General features: G+C 36.4%; 1 protein-coding gene across 1 annotated transcript in view; it reads right to left on the reverse strand.

The window, feature by feature from the left end:
• Positions 1-2465: 2465 nt before the first annotated feature.
• Positions 2466-21875, reverse strand: part of si:dkey-61p9.7 (uncharacterized protein LOC559161 homolog) — a 44365-nt gene continuing 24955 nt past the window's right edge. Inside the window, exons 5-12 of the mRNA XM_039736573.1 lie at positions 19809-19892; positions 18270-18353; positions 15494-15619; positions 10938-11042; positions 6482-6677; positions 5117-5224; positions 4411-4485; positions 2466-3588 (exon numbers count right to left, since the gene is read on the reverse strand). Of these exons, the coding sequence (XP_039592507.1) occupies positions 3349-3588; positions 4411-4485; positions 5117-5224; positions 6482-6677; positions 10938-11042; positions 15494-15619; positions 18270-18353; positions 19809-19892 (1018 nt within the window). The 3' untranslated portion in view covers positions 2466-3348. The remainder of the gene's footprint in view (positions 3589-4410; positions 4486-5116; positions 5225-6481; positions 6678-10937; positions 11043-15493; positions 15620-18269; positions 18354-19808; positions 19893-21875) is intronic.

A 21875-nucleotide genomic window follows, 5' to 3' on the forward strand; every position in this document is an offset into this window, starting at 1 on the left:
ATAGTCCATTATCCAGGACACCGTAGGTCACCCACCTGCATATCTCTGTGTACTGTAGGCAAACTGCAGTGAGTCCAGGTGGACTACCTCAGGAAGCCTCATATAGTCCAGAACCAATCTCTCAAAGGTCTTCGTGATGTGAGATATAAGTGCCACTGGTATACAGTATTTATCTAAAGTGTTGCCTGTCTTCTTTGGAACAGGAGCAATGCAGAATATTATCCACAGCAGCAGCACTTTCTAGGGCTTTAGAAACAGACTTAACAGGTGACAGAGGACACCACAAAGTTGGTCAGCACAAGACTTAAGATTCTGAGGATTGACTCCATCTGGTCCCACAGCTTTTCTTGGATGTAGTTTCTTCAATTGTCTCGTTACATGGTGTTTAGGTTTGGAGAGCCCATATTGATGGCCAGTGGTGGTCTCATCACTGGCTGTTCCATTGAAGTGGTAGAAGTTGTTGATGTAGTACAGATTTGTGTGGGAAGACTGGTCATTGAAAGAAGGTGGCAGTAATTATGCCCATTCTATTCATATTATTCTGAGTGAGTTTTTTTTTTCTATTTCAGCTTGTTAAGTGTCTTTTCCTTCTCCTTTACTCAGTTTTTTCTCTAGCTCTCATTGTGCATCCTTCAGACCATCTATGTAGCTAGATTTTGTTAATTCAGGATATCTTTTAGTTTCTTAGTAATTCAAGGTTTGTTGTTTGGAAAGCAACATACTGTCTTTGAGGGTGCTACAGTGTCAACAAAAGTTAATATAGTCTATGATGCAGTGATTGAGTTCCTCAATATCGTCCACACGTGACTTGCATATAATTTCACAGTCTGTCATTTGAAAGCAGTCATTCAGAGCCATTGCAGACCCCATTTCCTCACTACACTGGTGGTAATAGATTGCAATTTAATAACAGGCTTGTAGCTAGGAATAAGATGAATTAGGTTGTGGTCAGAGCTGCCTAAAGATGCCAGTAGCTTTCACTTAAAGGCATCTTTAATTTTTGAATAGATGCACATTAAATAGTGTTTAGGTTCCTACCCCAATGCTCTGTAGCCTCCTCAGAATAAAGATCCTTTGCTGAGCTAACTTAAGAATGTAGGTGGTATTGATGGGCTAAAAAAGGCAGCCACTGATCTGAACATCCAGTGATCTGAAGCTGCTAACTGCCTGAATGGGGGAGTCACTGATGTAGAGTGGATTGTGGCTGCCTTTTTTAGTACGGCACAGCACGGTTCAGTACAGCTCACCTGGGTTCGGCTCAGTTTGGCTCGGTTTGCGTTTCGACTGCAGTTTAGTACCGCTTTAGAGTGGGCGGGATTATTCATGTGTCGTTATAGTTGCGCCGACCTCCTGAAAACTTTTCATTCGCGTCGCCATCCAGCTCTCGCTGGATCCGCTCCTCGGCTACCAACGAGTGGAACGTCTCTACTTCCTCAATAGACCACGAAACAGCCATTTTTGGTTAAAACAAAATGGTGCGTCCGAACCTTCGCTGGCTGTGCTAAAAATCTAGCAGGTCTGTTGTGTCTTGTGTCGCAAGTTCAGTGACGCAGTAATGACAATTTTCTCCGGCCAATCAGTGACCAGCAGAGTTTACACGTCACGTTTTGGTAACGGTTCGGCGCTTGGAACCTCGGCTGAGGTGGTACTAAAAAAAGGGCCAGGTACCAGGTACTGTTCCCAGTGGAAAACCCCCCAAAAGTGAGCTGAACTGAACCGTGTCGTGCCGTACTATGCAGTGGAAAAGCGCCATATGTTCTTCCCGAAGTCAACAATGACCTTCTTTGTTATTGTCAAGGCATCATTCAGTCAGGTCTTATAGGCAGCCAAGTTACTGTTGCTGGTTTGCTGATGGGGCCAATTACTGTGGTGTCTGTGTTATTTAAATAAAAAGCAGAAGTTCACTCCCTCAAACACAGGTGAACAGTGCTGTTCACCCATGGCTTCAGCTAGGCACTCAAAAGTCCATTGTCACATATGTGCACAAGGGAGGCAGCTAAAGGGGCTAAATGAGAGTAATTGGAGTGCACTGACCTTTTTTCTCGCTTTCCTGCAGAACGTTCATGGGAAATTCTGCTATGCCTTGATGATGTCACTCCTTAACTAAAGCTCTAGCAACCCACAAGTACATATATAACCAGTGTAATAGGTAAAGGTGTGCGTGGAGGTAAAAGGCAGCAACAAGGCAACAGTTGCTGTGTGGTTTAAAAAGAACAGCTGTTTACCATAGGCTTTCAACACACCTCACAGTCCCTTAGGTTCTAACAAATGATAACATTTATACACATATGGTATTTGCTACAATGGAATGTTGGAATGAGAGAACCCAAAAGAAATCTACGCAGGCAGTGACCGAACTTGGATTTAAATTTAGCCTCTTGGATCAGCACTAACCTTCCACCCTACATATCAATTGAGAGGAAGATTGCCTTCATTACAGAGAACACATTAGACACCCTTTACCATTCTTTTGATTTACCATTTATTTTATTTACTATAATTACTATAAGCAAAATAATGCACAGACAGAAGCAAAGAGTATACAATATAAAAAGTTTGTCTTTGTTATCAGATACATGAAACTTTACTTTGCGTTATTATACTTTATTACGTTGATTTATAAAATTATGACTCTACTACTAAACAGAATATTCTTTTTCATATTCAAAGAAGATTCTTGATTAGAGTTGATTTATTTGTGGGATAGAAAATAAAGCAGTTCAAAGCAGTTTGTATACCTGTAACATGTTAGAAATGAATTACATTGTATTAACATAAATTTTCCCAGGCAGCATTTTCCATAAATTGTATGAGGGTAAGGAGAGTTGTAAGCATATTTTATGTTATATGTTATGTAAGCATATTTCATGCATTGATAGCACTGTCTAATAATATCCATGCATCTATTCATTTTGTGAGCCTTAGTCCAATTTGAAGGTTTTGAGAAGGCACAGACTTTTCCAAGTGGATTTGGACAAACATAATGCATAATAGTACATACTAAAGTTGTTTTTTTTTTTTTTTTTACTTTTCAACCTATGTTGTTATTCTGCTTTAACTAACATTTCTCCTTATTGCTCAGGATTAGCCATATACTGTACATCATTTGTAATATTTTGTTTCAGATGCCACCAGTATGTCACAGGAACAAGAGCTGACTGCTGTCTTCCTAATATGGAAAGCAAAGAAACTCTTCATCTGCCAGTGTAAGCTCTGTCCTTCTTTTGGTATTTCCTCACAGCAATTGTCTTTTGTCTCTGTGTGTTATTCTGTTGGTACCTTTTCCACTTTAAACATCTTACCAGCAGTGTAACTCCTTACATTCATATAATAGCCTGTCTATTACTTTTAACCCAGATTATATGAGACAATCTCTGCTGGACAAATCAGATCTGAGCCATTGCTAATAGCTGGAAATATCAGCATGCCTGCCTTCTTGCCATCTTCAAATGTGTAGCCATCAGCTTGACTCTCCCACTGAGGCACAAGAGATGGGTCATGAAGAAACATTAAACTGCCAACTTTGAAGCACTGAGCTGCAAAGTCTTCCCATTCCATCTCTGGGAGTTGACCATCTTTACACAATCTCTATGAAAGACAATGACCAGAATTAATAAAGCCCTACTATCATAATCTTATGGATTAGCAAAGGTTTTATGCAGCAGGATATTACTGGATCTAGATTTATGAGTACTTCCAGGTCAGCAGTTTGCAAGGTAAAATAGAGGCTGCCTGTTATCCTATTCATTCGATTAGATAGATATACTTTATTAATCCCCAGGGGAAATTCAAATGCATATTGCAAAAAGACAACAACAAAAAAAAAAACATAAAAACATTCAATACACAGGTGTTGACTCAAAGTACAATAAAAGACAACAGAGCAAACACATTTAATACAATGAAGAATTTGCTAAAAAGTAACTATAGCTATAGCTTTTGGATGGAGTGAAGGAATGGATGTTGGGAGGAAGCACTGAACTGCCTAATGGCCACAAGCAGGAAAGTTCTCCAGAGGTGCTCCATTTTCTTAGTCTCAGGGTCTTAGAGACCCAGAGTATATTCTTCCATCACAGGATGCAAAGGAGGAAAAAACTTTAAAGTCAAAGTCTGTGATGTTATTCTGAGAACCCAAGTCAGATATCTGCACAAATCTAACAAAGTTACAGTAGCCAGTAAGTCTGTAATTACTGCTTATCTGTGCACAATGAAAGTAATGATGGCAATAACATATTGAAGAACACCAATGACAAGCAAGCTGAAAATTAAACTGGGATCTACGCTCTGTATAATAGCAATGCTACCAGTTGTGCTACTTAGTACTTCCTTTAATTTTACAAAAATGTAAGCATATTTTAATTAGATTAATTGAAAATCTGAGTTATTACAAAATTATAAGGAAGTGTTCACCTTAACTTCTTCCTTGTGGAAACTCAGGTCACAGCTGTGCAGTCTCCTTTGAAGAATTTTTTTGTTTTCTTTAAACTACATTAGGAAAAATAATGCAATTGATTGAATTATTATGTCAATACAGTTTAGAAAATATATAAATATAGTTTAAGTTTTAAAGAATAAAGCACTTTGGACTCTGAGATAGACCTAAAAAGTTCCAGGACCTCCGATCCACAGTGCTCCGATCCGATACACTTGCAGGAACTGAAACAGTTGTGACTGTCGATCCAGGCATTCCCTTAAAGAGCTACGGTATGTAGCCAGCTTAGCTTTTAGATTTCCTAACCTCCTTCAATATAAACAGGGCAATTCCTTTGCCTTCTGAGGCTCACCTGCTGCCATTTGCTGTCTGGGAAGAAGACTGCATGTTTCTTCCATGTCCATCTGGACATTTCTCTAACTGTTCACCTGGAGAATTTACTACCAAGGAGCATCCGTTAATTAGAAGAGTAAACGTTCACTAGCTGCAGCTCTATCAGCCCAGTTACTCCAGATCCGCTTTACTTTGTCAGATAACTTTTTCTCTCACTCGCATTGTCTAGAAGCATTTTTCCATTACTGGCCATAACAAACCCATAGCAGGCCACCCTCACAACAATTAAATTGTATTTATATGTGCAGTTTGTTGTTAATAAAAATAACATTTTCTTAGAGATATGAATACCGGTTGTTGATATTGATCATCTTTTAAATCATCTTGGTTGAGTAGCAGACACATTGCAATGTTCCTCATTCTTTCTTCAATAACTTTTGGAGAAAGCTGAAAGGACATCTAACATAAAAGAAACACCATGAAACATGCTGTATTTTTTTTAAGTCTGACATACATATTGTTACATTTTCACATCAAATGTAAAAATTAAGATGAATAATAAACAAGTTCAAACCATTGTCTTATTACTCAATTACATGCTATGCAGAAACATAAACTACAAGACCAGAAGTATTAGCAAAAGTTTTAAAGATCAGGGCAAATATATGGTTTATGAAGATTATTGTAAATAAATGAAAGTTTAACACATAAGCAGAAAAGAAATCAATGTAAATTCAAACACACATTTGGAGTTTACCTAAAGCATAAAATTACAGACCAATCACCCATACAATTTACCAAAGAAATTTTAAAGATTAACAGGTTAACGGATTGGGTAAAAGTGTGAATTACAAATTAATACAGAATACTCTTAAAATGTTTAATGCACTAACAGTCACATATGTGGCCTACTGTTAGCTATTTTTGCTCTGTAATATAAGAAAGTCGTAATAGTGTCAAGATTACACTTAGGCTATGATGCTAGGTTTTGCTCTGTGTATTTTCATCAATAATTTTCTTTTTCTGCTTATTACATTGACTTTTTTGTGTTTGTATTTCATTTTAACATTAACCTTTTTTTAAATTATTTAATTATTTTTCATTAGTATGTTAGGGGGAGATAGCTCACAGCTGGAATATGTTGTGTCTGCAGCCCAAGAAAGACCACTTATGAGCTAATCAGGGTACACAACAATTTAAGGATGCCCCACGTTTTTGGAGTGGAGTAACATCAGAGACCACTAGAGGGTGTTTTAACTTAGTGGATTCCAATTGTTACTTTAAATTATGTTCTTTAAAAAAAACATGGGAATATGGATAGAAAATTGTGTACAGTAGTCTTTCAGAACTCAACTTGATATTATTTTAGAAAAATAAGGTGGATTGGACTGACAAGCTTTCTAGGTTTGAGTGGCTTGTTCTTATTTCACATATTCTAATGTGAATACCATATTTACAGTATATATACCCTTCTGCTTTTGCTTCCCTCATTTTATGTTGATACAATAGCACAAACATGATAGCAGTTATTTTACTTTATATACTCTCTGTTAAATTAAGCACAAAAACTGTTTCTTCTTTGATTTTAGCATATTTTAGCACATTTCATCTTGAGTATATTGCCTGGTTCCCGTTATTCAATGGCTTACATTCATTATTACTGAACGACACTGTTGTAGCAGCCCTGTAGAAAACACTGATATGAGTTATTCTAACCTGCAAGACCAAAGCGCCGAGCTTATTGATTTCCACTGATTTTCTTTTCTTCAAGTATCTTTCTTTTTCTCTTGGCCAGATCTGTTTCTTCAGGTGATTGTACATTTTCACAAGCTCAGATTCTCTGCATGGATCATTGATGTTTTCAGACATTTTTCCACTGAACTGAATTTTCTTAGAAATGTTGATTTTCATCCTATAAAAATTAAAGGGATTATATGAAAGTTGAAGAGACAAATAGAATGAACACTGAATTGGTACAGTCTGTTAGAATTAATCATGTTGTCTGAGGAAGTTTCCAGCTGGCAAATGATGGCTCACTTTAGTTCGACATAAGACCAAAAAAGACAAAAGGTGCACACTGGTAAAAAGGAAGAGATCTTGCATATTGACAGCACTACAGGAAGTCTGAGGGCAGGCCGCTAAGCAGGATCTAAGGATACTTAGGACTGTGGGTAAAGAGGACTGAGAAGAAATTGCAATAAAACTGGCAGTGACATAAGCACTATGGAGTTGTGGTTGAAGGTTAATGATCCTCAAGACAATTGGAAGGCATACGCTTTCTGGTGGTGATATAAAAGTCCATGTTGTCCTTCAATATGCTCATCCATGGAACTTTCAAGTCAACTAAAGGCACAAAGTTCCAAAAACACCAGGGAGAACTTGTGACATTTTTAACCTGGTTTTCAGACAGACAAGCAAAACAAAACTTAACATTCCAGCACTTGACCTGAAGTAGCCAAGTTGAGTCTGGAATCAGGAGAAGAGTTTTTTTTTAACAAAGAGTCTCTGGCTGAAGAAAGACTCATGAGAGACAGAGACACAAGAGGTGAAAAGTGTAAATGCTTTAGTGGTACAAATGAGATAGGCAAGGCTACTTCATATGATGGATGCTGATTCAAGACAAATTTAGGCAGGTCCAGACATGAAGGACCTTTTCATTTGTGGCAGGTTTGAGTCTTTCTTTATGCGCTGAGTGTGTAGAAAAGCCATAAAGTTGTTGTTTGTTATTATAATACTGTCTTAATAAATTAACTCCCTGTGCTTTTATTCAAAGTGTGCTTTATATGAGTATATTGAATTAATCTGAATTGAATTGAAACAAATAACTTAATTATGAACTGGCCATCAATCATAACCTGAAATGTGTCTCACAATGGATTTACAACTCTTTATTCTGCAATCTGTTTTCCCTGCCCACTCCTTTAAGTTATTCTCTACCACTAACTTGTTCTTCTGTTGCTTTTCATTGAGCTGCCTTTTGTCTCATACTTCATGTCTTCCAAGATAAGATATTGATTACTTGTACAGTGCATCCAGAAAGTATTCACAGCGCATCACTTTTTCCACATTTTGTTATGTTACAGCCTTATTCCAAAACGGATTAAATTCATTTTTTTCCTCAGAATTCTACACACAACACCCCATAATGACAACGTGAAAAAACTTTACTTGAGGTTTTTGCAAATTTATTAAAAATAAAAAAACTGAGAAAGCACATGTATATAAGTATTCACAGCCTTTGCCATGAAGCTTAAATTTGAGCTCAGGTGTATCCTGTTTCCCCTGATCATCCTTGGGATGTTTTTGCAACTTAATTGGAGTCCACCTGTGGTAAATTCAGTTGATTGGAAAGGATTTGGAAAGACACACACCTGTCTATATAAGGTCCCACAGTTGACAGTTCATGTCAGAGCACAAACCAAGCATGAAGTCAAAGGAATTGTCTGTAGACCTCTGAGACAGGATTGTCTCAAAGCACAAATCTGGGGAAGGTTACAGAAAAAGTTCTGCTGCTTTGAAGGTCCCAATGAGCACAGTGGCCTCCATCATCCGTAAGTGGAAGAAGTTTGAAACCACCAGCACCAGGACTCTTCCTAGACTGGCCGGCCATCTAAACTGAGCAATTGGGGGAGAAGGGCCTTAGTCAGTGGTCCTCTGTGGAAAGAGGAGAACGTTCCAGAAGGACAACCATCTCTGCAGTAATCCACCAATCAGGCCTGTATGGTTGGTTGGACAGATGGAAGCCACTCCTTAATAAAAGGCACATGGCAGCCCACCTGGAGTTTGCCAAAAGGCACCTGAAGGACTCTCGGACAATGAGAAACAAAATTCTCTGGTCTGATGAGACAAAGATTGAACTCTTTGGTGTGAATGCCAGGTGTCACGTTTGGATAAAACCAGGCACCGCTCATCACCAGGCCAATATCCTCCCTACAGTGAAGCATGGTGGTGGCAGCATCATGCTGTGGGGATGTTTTTCAGTGGCAGGAACTAGGAGACTAGTCAGGATAAAGGGAAAGATGACTGCAGCAATGTACAGATACACCATGGATGAAAACCTGCTCTAGAGAGCTCTTGACCTCAGACTGGGGCGACGGTTCATTTTTCAGCAGGACAACGACCCTAAGCACACAGCCAAGATATCAAAGGAGTGGCTTCAGGACAACTCTGTGAATGTCCTTGAGTGGCACAGGCAGAGCCCACACTTGAATCCGATTGAACATCTCTGGAGAGATCTTAAAATGGCTGTGCAACTCCGCTTCTCATCCAACCTGATGGAGCTTGAGAGGTGTTGCAAAGAGGGCAAAACTGGCCAAGGATAGGTGTGCCAAGCTTGTGCCATCATATTCAAAAAGACTTGAGGCTGTAATTGCTGGCAAAGGCGCATCGACAAAGTATTGAGCAAAGGCTGTGAATACTTATGTACATGTGATTTCTCAGTTTTTTTATTTGTAATAAATTTGCAAAAACCTCAGGTAAACTTTTTTCACGTTGTCATTATGGGATGTTGTGTGTAGAATTCTGAGGAAAAAAATGAATTAAATCCATTTTAGAAAAAGGCTGTAACATAACAAAATGTGGAAAACGTGATGCATTGTGAATACTTTCTGGATGTACTGTATCTCTTCATACAGAAAAAGTTCTTCAGATACATGCATGACCTACTGTACAATTTAGATACAAAGCCTAGCCAAAGGTTTAAGCATGAGTGAAGAAGTAAAGGGGAAATGGTTGCCCTTCTTTTCTTGCTCCCTTTATGGTGAGGGTTGAATTTTTCTTTGATTTCTTAAATTTGTCTTGACTGTATTGAATTTTATTTTTCTAATTAAAATCAATAAAAATGTATATAAAAAGGACGAAGAAGTAAAGGTAACATTCATAGTGTCATGGTCAAAGACTTTTGTTAATATTTTTGTAAGTTCTGTATATATCATTTTTAATGTAGGTAGATCATTTCGACCTGGTCATTTTAAAAACAGCTTGCATGCCAAAAACGTGTGGGCACCCCTGATGTAGATGTTCTGCTCTGCTATTATCTCAACCCTTTTTCTGATTTAAAATTTTCCTTTCAGTGCTCTGACCAGTTTTCCTTACACATTTTGTGTTATTCCAACTAGTAACACATTCTTTTTGATCTTTATTTTTTGATTGATATATGTTGCTGTTTACAATCATTGTTAGAGGTACTCCCTCTCCAAAGATTCTTTTTAATCTGACCCACGCCACTAGGCAAAGGCTGAAGGCTTTTGATATAATTCCACCCATGTATGTTTAAAGGTAATAAGTGTAGAGAGCTTAAACCAAGACTAAGAACTACTTTTTATCAGTAATGAGCACAGTTTATTGGATGAACAGTTTCATCCTGGTTTCCTTGCCTGTTATTCTGCCATTTAATGTGTTTCTAACATATTCTGTTTTAGACCAGTGAATCTGAAATTCTGATTCAGAGATTTATGTTACCCTTCTGCTTTTACTTTCCTCATTTTTATACAACAAACTTTATGCTGATAATAATAACGTCTTTGCCTACCTGAGAAGCCTATTCAGCAAGGCTTTGAAACAGTGGTATTAAAGTAAGTACCATAGCTTTCTGATGGGATACATGTGTTCATTTCATATATCTGTTTTCATATTTTCACTTAGTTAGGTTTGTAGTGATATCAGCCTGAAGCTTAAGCTCCTTCTGGGATATTCCAGTCCATGTGAGAGATACAGGCAGAGGAGTAGCTTCAGTGACAGACTGTTGTCCCCGTCCTGCTCCACTGACAGACTGAGGAGATCGTTCCTCCCCCACACTATGCGACTCTTCAATTCCACCCGGGAGAGTAAATGTGAACATTAATTTTATTTTAATTTTTTTTCATTTTTATTACTATTTAATTTAATATTGTTTCTTTGTATCAGTATACTGCTGCTGGATTATGTGAATTTCCCCTTGGGATTAATAAAGTATCTATCTATCTATCTATCTATCTATCTATCTATCTATCTATCTATCTATCTATCTATCTATCTATCTATCTATCTATCTATCTATCTATCTATCTAAACCCCTCCGACATGTTAATTCTCAGTACACAATACTTGGTACACAGCAAGAGTTCAACATCCTCATCCTGACACTGAGACTGAAACATGCAAAATCAGGATAATTTGTAGAATGATTGGTTACCTTTTCTGTAAATCACCATGGGCTTTCTTTAGTTCTTGCATTTCTTGCTTGACTTTTTCAAGTTGCTCACTCTTTTGGTAACAATTTTGACAGCTTTGTTGATCACTTTAAAATTAAATGAAAAAGTAAATAGGTAAAATCACAGACATAAAGAATAGCTGTAACATTTGGGAAAACTGCAATCATCATTAGAATGAGTGGGTCAATTTTTTTTTTAAGCTTTTGTATTAGAAGATTGTGCAGATAGTAGATAAGGTGCAAGTTTAAAATCACAAAATCAGAGGTTCAGTATGCTGTACTGAGTCTCAGAGCAGCTGTAAAATATTTTTCAAGAGCAATATAAAACAACTGCCACTTTGCAGACAACTATCAGGTTAATACGATTTAAGTATAAATACAATACTGTATTGCATAGTGATGCTTTAATTAAAAGGCCAGTAAAGCATCAGATTAAACACCAAAAAGTAAAATAGTAACCTATATAATTTAGTGAAACAAAAAGAAAGACAACATTACATTATGGAAAAGGGGGATTCATTTTCAAATATTTTTCATATACTGTAGTTTGTAAACATACAATATTCAACTATGACATTTTGTTTGCTTCTTTTCTTAGGGCTGATTTATACTTCACGCTCAGAACGCGTACGCGACTGCATCATGGCTGCCACACGTTCCCAGCGTTCATTTCACGCGTCCTCTGAGCAGGTCCTCAGAAATTAACGCAACACGTGCGTGAGTTGCAGTACCAGCAAAAAGTCGGGGGGCGCAGTGCGCTAAAAGTCGGAACGTGGCGTCAGAGTCTCTGTTTACTATTTACATGTGACAGCAAGCCTCTATTGAGATCCTTCGGGGATCGATGTGCGCGCTTTGCTGTTTGATAAATGATCGGGAATATGTGACGCTTGAATATAAAAGCACCACGAATGCATCTGTATGTCGGCATTTTGCTTCACCACATCGAAGCATTCATCCCGTAGGATCTGCATAGAGGCTTTCTGTCACATGTAGATAGTTCCCGAACGTAATGACACAATACATTTTAAAAGTCTCACATACCATCTTTTGTGCCGTCTTTTTAATTTTTTAATTTTTGCAACCTAACAGCAGCAACATAATGTATAGCGTTATATTTGAACCACTGAGAAAAAAATAAAGAACACGGTGAAAATTTGTAGTTTGTGATTAAAGTGGAAATTTCGGCTTTAATCTCGAAATATCCATTTTAACCTTGTAGTTTACTTTATCATTAAAGCAGACCGTCGTAAACGTCATCCCAGTTTTTAATCGCTACGAGCTTCTTGGACCTGACAGCAGCGGAAAGCAGCAATAGATCGCCACACAGAACAAATTAAATGTATGATATTCCAACTCTCTGAACATTTAGAATCTTTAGATTTATACTTGATATCACTTTCATGATGAAATGCATTAAAGTGTGTATGTTACATTTTACATATAATTTTGTTTAAATAATGAATACTGTTAATTACACACATGGGGGTGTCACGGTGGTGGAACGATAGCACTGCTGTCTCGCAGGGAGTTATGTTACTGGTATTTCCAGCTTGTATTCCGCACTGTGCTCCGGTTTCCTTCCAAAGATTTGCAGATTTGGGGATTTTGTGCCGCTAAAATGACGGTAGCGTATGTGTGTGCTTGTATTCACCTTGCGATGAGCTGCGGCCTCGTCAAGGGACTGTTTCTCACTCATGCCCAATGCTTCCTGGAATGGACACATCCCTGGATTGATGGATTTAATCAATAAACTTCATTTTCAGTGATATTGCGGTAAGGTGTTATCAGAATTTAACAGGTGTTCTAGGCAATTCACAACACAGAGAAGCCGAACATGTTCTCACCGTGATAATATCTCACACTGCCACCTGGTGGATTTCTAAAGATTTACGTAAAGTAGCGCGCAAGTATGAACACTACAACGCTTGCATAGTAGGAGCGTCCGCTGCAGCATGCGTCGCGTCGCGTGAAGTATAACTCCGGCCTTACTCTTTTCTATACAGTCCCTATCCATTTTGATGTTGCTTCATACCTGTATTGATTTTACATTCCAAAAATGTTCTATTTATCAGACAATGAGACATTTTCAACTTTAATTAGCATAAGTGTGTTTTAAAATTCAACTGTGTGATCTTTATAGTTATGTATATATGGATGCTGGCCCAACTTGAGTAATTTGCAGTGTTTTTATAGGATTGGAAATGTTAACAGTCATGTCAGTTTCCCCAAGACAGTGAACCATACAGGACTGGGAACCTTCTCAGTCTGATCCTTGGTTTCATAGCCCTGGTCCAAGAGAAGGGCAAAGATGAGTGAGTTTCTAGATAACGTATGCCATTAGTGTGCCCATGTAGGAGGAAAACAGTCCTAAACAACAATCTATTTTGCCTATGTTATCAACCAGCTTTGTTTCTATGTGTTTTAAATCTAAGCTGTGCAGTGGCAATACATGTTAAATATCTTATGAAATAATGAATCTATGTGAACTTTGTGTTAGCCAGCTAGTAAAATATAAGAAAAGTAGGGGGCTTCGCCCCCTGCTCGCTTAGCTCACCAAACCCCTGTGCTTGCTACGCGCTAGCCTCGTTGTGGTCTTGCCGCTCGCGTAAGGGGATGCGAATGTACAATTTACTAACTATTTTACATTACAGCCAGTAATTAATGATATTAGAAAATGTTAAAAAGTAATAATTTGAATGTAAATTTGTTTCATATTGAGTTATTCATGGCGTAATACGATTTTGTTTTGTTTGGCTTTGAAATTAACACACAAAAACGTTTTAAACTTACACTTTTACTATAAAACTTAAGTAAAAACAATTTTTTTTTAAGTAAATTGTCATCAATGTTGCATTGAATTGTGATTCTGTGTTTAGACTTTCAGCATGACAACACCACGTATAATTGCATGTGATTGAATTTTGTTTCTTTCTCTCTAATAAAAAGACTCTAAGATTTGTAAATTGTCTTTGCAAAAGCTATTCTTATGGGAAACTGTTAATGTTTTAATAAAAATAGCATTTCAAGATCTCCTTTGCTGTCTAGTGTTATCCTCTGAAGATGTTTTACATTGCCTTTCTTGGATACATTCTTTTTTCTACAGTAACTAATGCAGAGGAAGGTCAGACAGTGTTAACAGTTGTAGATATACTTCGGGATATTGTAAGTTGATGTTTTCATGTTCCACATGATCACCACCAACTGCATACCCTATTGATACACAGCCAATTTGCTGTGTAACCGATCATCATTTTTGCCATTAATTCGTTTGACTTCATCATTTCTCAGAGCTAGGATTGCCCTTCTATTCATTTTTACTGTTGATAACCCTTCGTGATGAAATTCTTTAATAAGATTTGGACAGAATACATCTTCTTTAATTGGGAAATTAACATGAGAAAAATGTTAAAAGTTAAAATTTATATGAGCTGAGAGTGCAAAAACTGGTTCTGTCAAAAGCATTCACACAAATGAGAGGTGAGAGGACCGTGTGCATGGTATTTTATGGTTGAGAGGAGGGCGTGACTTGAAAACATCTCATAGCCAAAGACTTGACTAGCGGGACTTGAAAAAATCTTCCAAAAAGTCATATCTTCCAAAAAGTCTCGTCTCATTGCAGGATTTTTTTTTATTATAATAGAGAGATGTATAAATTTAAAAAAATGAAAAAATACATTGGGGCCTAATAAGTTAAGTGGGAAAATGAAAAATGCATTATAAACAGATAAAAAGGGAATTTAACAATATAAGGGACAATTGTAAGCAAACCTTAAATGGATAAGAAAGATTATGTAAACCAGTGAATGTGCTATCCACAATAAAACATAAAGTCAAATATGAAAAACAGATTGAAATTAAAGTAAGCTCATGTAACAGTACTGTTGTATGTAAAAAGAAACGTTTAAAGAAGTTGGTTATTGAAAAAGAAGAAAGAACAAATCTTCATGATGTTATGAAGAAAGAATTAAAAGGCTGCAACAGGATCTGCATTACTGCATAGGAGGGATACTCACCCATCCAGCCATGAGGTGGTTTTTGATGACAGGTAAATTTATCTAAAGAAGTATTTACATAAAAGTTGGTAGTCAAAGTATCAGAAAGCAGGTGTATCAGATTTGGGTAGATTGAGTTTAAAATGATGGTCTGTTAGCCAAGAGGAAACAGCTGAAATATAATACAAGATCTACACTAAAACCTGGTGATTGAAAGCTAAGAATAAAACATGATCTGTGTAAGTGTGGTAAGTGAAGCTATGAGAGGGAATGATGTCCCAGCAAGAAACCTTGAGAAATGAACACGAGTTATGCAATGAGATAAAAATGAATAAATGAGCAAAATATGTTCCTGCCACAATTGTGAATGGACTGCCAGCCTTCTCTGTATGACGTATGATTAACACATATGCAAGCAAATGAATGCACATCTAAGATACACATTAAAAACTTTCAAATTAGACACACTTTAAAGCTTTAAGAACTGAATCTTGTTGGTATCATTGTCAGACCAAAGAAAGCAATAATTTCATGGAAATACTATACCTTCTCTTCAAATCGTGACACATTTTACTGATTTCTTCTTTTTCTTGTTTTACTGCTTTCAGCTCTTTGTCATAGGTGTCACACTTCTCACAGTTAAGATTTTGACTTTGAAGCAATGAATTTAACCTTGAGAAAAACAAGTTACAGTATTAAAATAATTAATGTCAATCCACACCAGCCAGGCTTGCAATGGGAATTAATTCCTGTTGTAAATTTTCCTTATATGCCCTGCTTTGTGCTCTACTCAATATTATCATCATTTCGTCAGTAACGCAGTCATCCATCAATTACTTAAAATATCGAATCAATGCAGGACATATTTTAAGGGTAGAGCATCTCTTATCTGTTTCTCCTATAAGATAGTCATCTTTTACAACCTTCTTTGACCTACTCAGTATTTAACCCATGGAAACCGCTAGGGTTAAGACACTTAGAGACCTTTACATAGACAATGTATTTGCATCTTATGAACATTGCGCTCCAAATTTAACTTCTCAACTACCAAACTTTCCACATCTCACAGTCTCAGAGCCCATACTGGTTAGTCTTGATGAAGACTCAGATAGCATTTGAAAAGTATATAAACATATTTTAAAGAATGTGTCCTTCAAAGATCCTAAAGAATTGGCATTTCAGAAAAGGAGCGGACCTCAGCCATACATAGAATAAACTCTAGTTCTATATGTGCCAAGCATTCCATAATTCAACTGAAAGTCTTTCATCTATCACATTTATCATCTAAAATTGTCCAAAAGTACTCAGGGCAAGACTCAACCTGTGAGTGTTTGCCTATAGCTCCAACTTTGCAGCCTTGAATTTTGTGAATGACTGAAATTAACATCATTTTGGATTAAATTTTTCACATACTTCTCAAAAAGCCTTGGTCTCATAGTCACTCCTAATCCATTAACAGCAATATTTGGTGTACTCCCAGATGGCATCAAAATGTATAAGGATTAATGAATTATAATAGCCCATGTCACATTACTAGCATGAAGAAATATCTTGCTAAACCAGAAGAACTCCAACTCCCTTCTATAACTCAGTGGGTAAATGGCAAATCAAATTCTCTCTTGCAGGATGTCTAAAACTATCTTAAAATATGGTAAGAATTTATTAATGCTACTTTAGAATAACAATGTTGGGCATGTGATTTAGTTTCTAATGTTAGTAATTGCTGTATCATTATCATGTCTCTATGTTTTTTTTCTTGCTTTTATTATATTTATTTAAAGTAATTGTGTTGTATCTGTATGTTGTTACGTGTTTGATTTGTAGAACACTCTTGTATGTTTCTACTTTTTGAAAATAGAATACAGTATTCGAAAAAAAATAGTTAATGTTGTTATACCTAACAAATGGTACCATTTTGTAACAGCCCTCCTGGAATCCTAAAACCTAACCCATATATTAAAACAATTATTTATATTTTCATTAACCAATTTTTAAACTCTCTTTTCCTAGCTTCATTTATTAGAGTCACAAACTTCAGCCATATATTATAATAAGGTCATCTTGGTTAAATTTAATTTAATTCCTGATTGATTAGTAAGCATAATAAATTATGAAATGTAGGTTATACTGTAAGTCTCAATGTTTATGTTCATTTATCGCCCTCATTCTTCAATATTATTTAGTGCAGTTATTACTGTCATAATATGAAGACAGCGGGGATGTTTTTTTGTAAACAGATGCCATAGTATTTAATGTCTAACATGTTCTGGGTTTATTTTGTATCCAGTGTCTGTTCCAGAAAGATAGATTAGATAACCTTGGAAGTAACTATTTAACAACATTTGAGCAAAAATGAATTATTTTTACACATTTTTAGCTAACAGCAGTATAAAAGACCTGTGAATTTTGCATGGATATTTTTCACAATGTTTTCCACTGTCCAACACTGGTCACCTATCAATCACACTTAAGAGTACTTCTCGAAAGAACTTTCTCCAAGAAAATGTGAGATTTAAATTTTTTCTTGGCCACCACTCTAAAGTACATGGGGTAAGTAACATATAAGAAAAAAATAATAATTTATGGGTGGGCTATTCCTTTAAAGACTGAATGAAAATTAAACAGTTTAGTTTTGTCATCTTGTATTGTCCTGAAAATAAAAATGGAAAGGTGGATTGTTTTTTCATAAATTCAACCTCGATTTGTCAAGGTGCATTAATGCAATATGACTTATGTGACATTTTTTTCTTTTCGCCGTGGACATTTGTACATTATTTGCCGCTGTACTGTATTAGTCACTATGCACTTCTATTACATCTTAAACTTCTCTTCATTTTGCAAAAAAAAAAAATTAAAACTTTTGCTCAACCATCACTGCAAGGTACATGGGATAAGTAAAATATATTATTTTTAGGTGGAGTTTTGTTTTAAAAGGAAGGCTTTGTTATAATATGGTAAAATTTAAAAGAAGTATTCTTACAATTTTAAAAGACATTTTTCCTTTTTTTCTTATGCATACTAAATTAAATTATGTAATTTTATTATTTTTAGAACTTGTAAATAATAAATAATAATAATAATTGTAAATAGAATAATTTTTGATTTCATTACAAATAGCACAGTATTTGCTGCAATGTGTTCTTGTTTTCTTCTGAGCATCACCTTTAATATAAAATTTTAGATAATTAATTTTTAAAAAAGTGACTTGCCATAGATATTTCTTTAGTAAAAGATCTGTCACTAAGAACTTAGACACACATTTCTTATAGATGACTCGGACAAGTTAGCCAGCAAATTAGCTGTTGCAAGTAAATATGATTACCTTCCTTCCACTTCATCATACTGTTTCTGGATGTTATCCTTTTCCTTCTGAACTTGTCTACACCTTTCCTCATAACCTGCATACCTAGGGATAATAAGAGACATTTTTAAAACAAGTTTTTCTGAAGAATCAGGTTTAAGCACAAAATGGAGAGTTTTCCTTAGACCCTTTACTTTCCCCTTGCCTTTAAGCCAAGTTAACTAAATAGAAAGACTGAAAGAATTAGGCAAATTCACTCCATTGGAACTTTCTTAATTTTCACTTCTCAAAAATGTGGAATTTATAGAATTTAAAACTTTTCATGATTTTCTTTGCTCTTTGGACCTTTGTGAAAGACTGAAAATGGGCACACATTTATTCAGACCTTCTTAAACAAGACACGACCAAGGGCTGTTTCTTTATTATTGCATATTAGTGCTCTTGTGCCATGTTAAACAGTTTAACAGTTAAAGGAATACTACATCCAAAAATAATTTTTAATGTTACTTATCCTATATAGTTTGTGGTGAATGCTGAGAAACATTTTGCCGAATCATGGAAATGTTTGAGAAATTCACAGAATTCCGCTAAACACGTTGGAGTCAACTCATTGAGTTGTTTATAACAATGCAATGGTCTTTTAATTGTTCCAGGCTAGCGAAGCATGTGCCAACTGTGGAGGGCTGATTATTGTAGCCAAAAATGTGATCTGAGCTGTGAGGCAGCAGTGCTACCTGCTGCGTCAGGGGATGTAAACTCCAGTCCCGAATGACCACCGTGGCTGCAGGTTTTCATTCTAACCCTTTTCTTCATGAGTGACCTGTTTTTGCTGATAATTAACTTCTTTTGAACTAATTTTAATTGACTTGTTCTTGAAGACTCAGACACCTTAATTGTTTCTTTTTCCTTTAATTAGTAGCCAAACAATATTGAGATACAAAATGAGCCCAAACAACTGGTGTCCAAAGTATAATATCTGAAAATAAAGAAAGATGAAGACCTCAGGAATGTCAATCTGCTCAAGTCCCCAAAACATGGGCTCATTTCGGAAATGTTTGCTAATGCACCATGAGAGCAGCAACAAGCCATGAAATTAAAGAATGGATTTCATTAAAGACAAGAATCCGCTCCTTAATAAGCAGCTGGTTGGAGTGAAATTGGTTGGAGTTTGAGGCCCTCACTTAGTTTGTCTTCTGTTGGCTTACTCATGTCACATTTCATTTCTGTTTGGGTGCCATTTAAGGAAAGAAATGAAACAATTCAGAGGAGCGATGAAGAAATTCAGGGGAACAAATCTTAAAAAAGTAATTCAATTAAAAAGAATTCACAAGAAGTTAATTAGCAGCACAAACAGGTCACTCATTCGAAAAAAAGGGTTAGAATGAAAACCTACAGGCCACAGTGGTCCTCCAGGACAGGACTGCGCCCCCTGTGCTGCATTACCTGTGCCTCAAATAACAAAAGTACTTTTTTTGTTTTACTGAACTGCAGTAGTCAAACAAGGATTTCTAAGGGGCTTCCAAATAGGGAAACTTACAATGTGATACTGAACAAGATTACCTTTTCTCCAAACTTTGACATTTTTTCTGTATTTTCTCCTTTTCTTGATGAACTTGGTTATAGGCTTTTTCAGAATTGAAAGACCTAAAGAAAATTATGCACAAGTGAAAAATAAGCTATTTGAAATGTTCTTTTGTTTGATTTAGTTCAGTTAAGCCAGGCTGTAAAGAATGCACATGGCATAGCTCTCATCAAAGAGAATGATTAACCACCATTCTAAGCTAATGGAGCCTCAAGCTTGTCACTGTGGGTGTCAATATTAAATTTTGCATATAACATTATATCTGATTATCAAAATTACCAGCATATAACATAATAATAATATAAAATGATAAAAAAGGTAGAGTGGTGCCTCTGAGGCAAAGATCTGCAGTCGTATCTGGAAGGTTGCCAGTTCAAATCCCGTTACTGCTAGAAGGGATCATTCTCTATTGGGCACTTGAGCAAGGCCCTTGAAAATTGCTCCAGTGGCACTGTGCAATGACTAACTCTGCGCTCTGACCCCCAAAGTTCATGTGAAAAGACAATTTCCCCTCTGTGGTTAATATAGTGTATCATATACCAAAAAAAAACCTTTGGATTATTGACCAAAATATCCCATAGTAATCAGAGAGACATGTTAGTGCTCCTGTGCTGGCTGAACACTGATGCATTACTCAGGTATTGTTTGATATTCAATAAATTAATTCAATGCAGAGATGTTTAAGTTAGGTTATGCATATCTTAGGTACTTGAACTGCATCTTAAATGGATGCACAATCCAGAAAAAAAGTCACACCACCTTGTACTTCTGACAGAATCTTGCAACAGCAACATTTCATGATGCATACACACTTAGACACTGTGTATGGTTATTTCACCAAGGCGATAAAGGTGATTGCGTTCTATTAACCAATTTGACCGACAACCACTACACATCTAGATAGTTAAGAAATAGTTAAGAGCACAGAAGACAGAAATGTCTTATTTTGGGGTTAAGGCAGTGTTCCCCTGGAACAAGAACACTGTTGGTATCATTGTATCAGCATTTAAATGTGTTTATTGACTTTATGTGTTTGCTCTCAAGGACAAGATTTGGTTTTAAGGCACAATTTTCAGCTATAGTCGTCATTTTGTGATCTCCACTATCAAACTCTTCAGCATCACTGAGAGAGGGGCATTTTTAAAATCCAAAAATCCACATTGATCCTCTAGAAATTTTTTATTGCTTTAGCTTTTTTTTAGTTTATGAGGATTTTAATATTGAAATGAATTTCTAAACACTAGTTACGGATTAGTTATAATTTTGTTTCTTAGTCTGAAAAGCATTACTAATATTTTCCTTTTAATTTTAAGGTACATCACACCACCATTTTAGAATTTCTTCACTGCTGTTGTGTCATCCTGTGGTGAGACTAGTCTGGGGGAGTTTAGTGTGTTAATGTATTAGTTGTTTTTAATTGATTTTAGCACAACCCATTAGCAGTAGCTCACACTGGTGAAGTAGGCTCACGTGAGTGCATGTGCTAGTCAGCAAGTACCAGCTGGGAGTTCAGCAAGATAAAAGTGGTGAATTAGAGCAGAGAGGAAAGGAAGAAGGTGTTTTTGAAACAAACAGAGAGTGTGATTGCAGGTCAGAAACGTATCAGAGACAGAGAGAGAAACAGAAAAGGATGGGCAGCATTAACAGAGAGTAGGACTGAGGGCTGTGTGGAGGTTCTTTGTTGTGGCAGAAATCAAGTCAGCTGAGATGTGAATTAGACCTGAAGGAGAGAGAATACAGGAGATTGTGGGTTGTGAGAGGAGAAAGACATGGCAGCATTTGTGAAAAGGGCAAGGTGCCCTGAGGAGCTGTTGAGGTGGCTTACTAATGGATGTGTCAGTTTGGGGTTTGTGTGGCAGACCGGGTGCTGCATGCTTGTAAGATCCTGATGTAACATTCTGATTTACATGGGGAAAAAAGCAAAAAGATTACACATTTAAATGTGTTTATTGACTTTATTTATTTGGTCTCAAGGACAAGGTTTGGTTTTAAGGCACAATTTTATAGATTCATGTATTTATTGGATTATGTATTTACTGACTGCT

The sequence above is a fragment of the Polypterus senegalus genome, chromosome 15 (assembly GCF_016835505.1).
Source record: "Polypterus senegalus isolate Bchr_013 chromosome 15, ASM1683550v1, whole genome shotgun sequence".
Lineage (NCBI taxonomy): Eukaryota > Metazoa > Chordata > Cladistia > Polypteriformes > Polypteridae > Polypterus > Polypterus senegalus.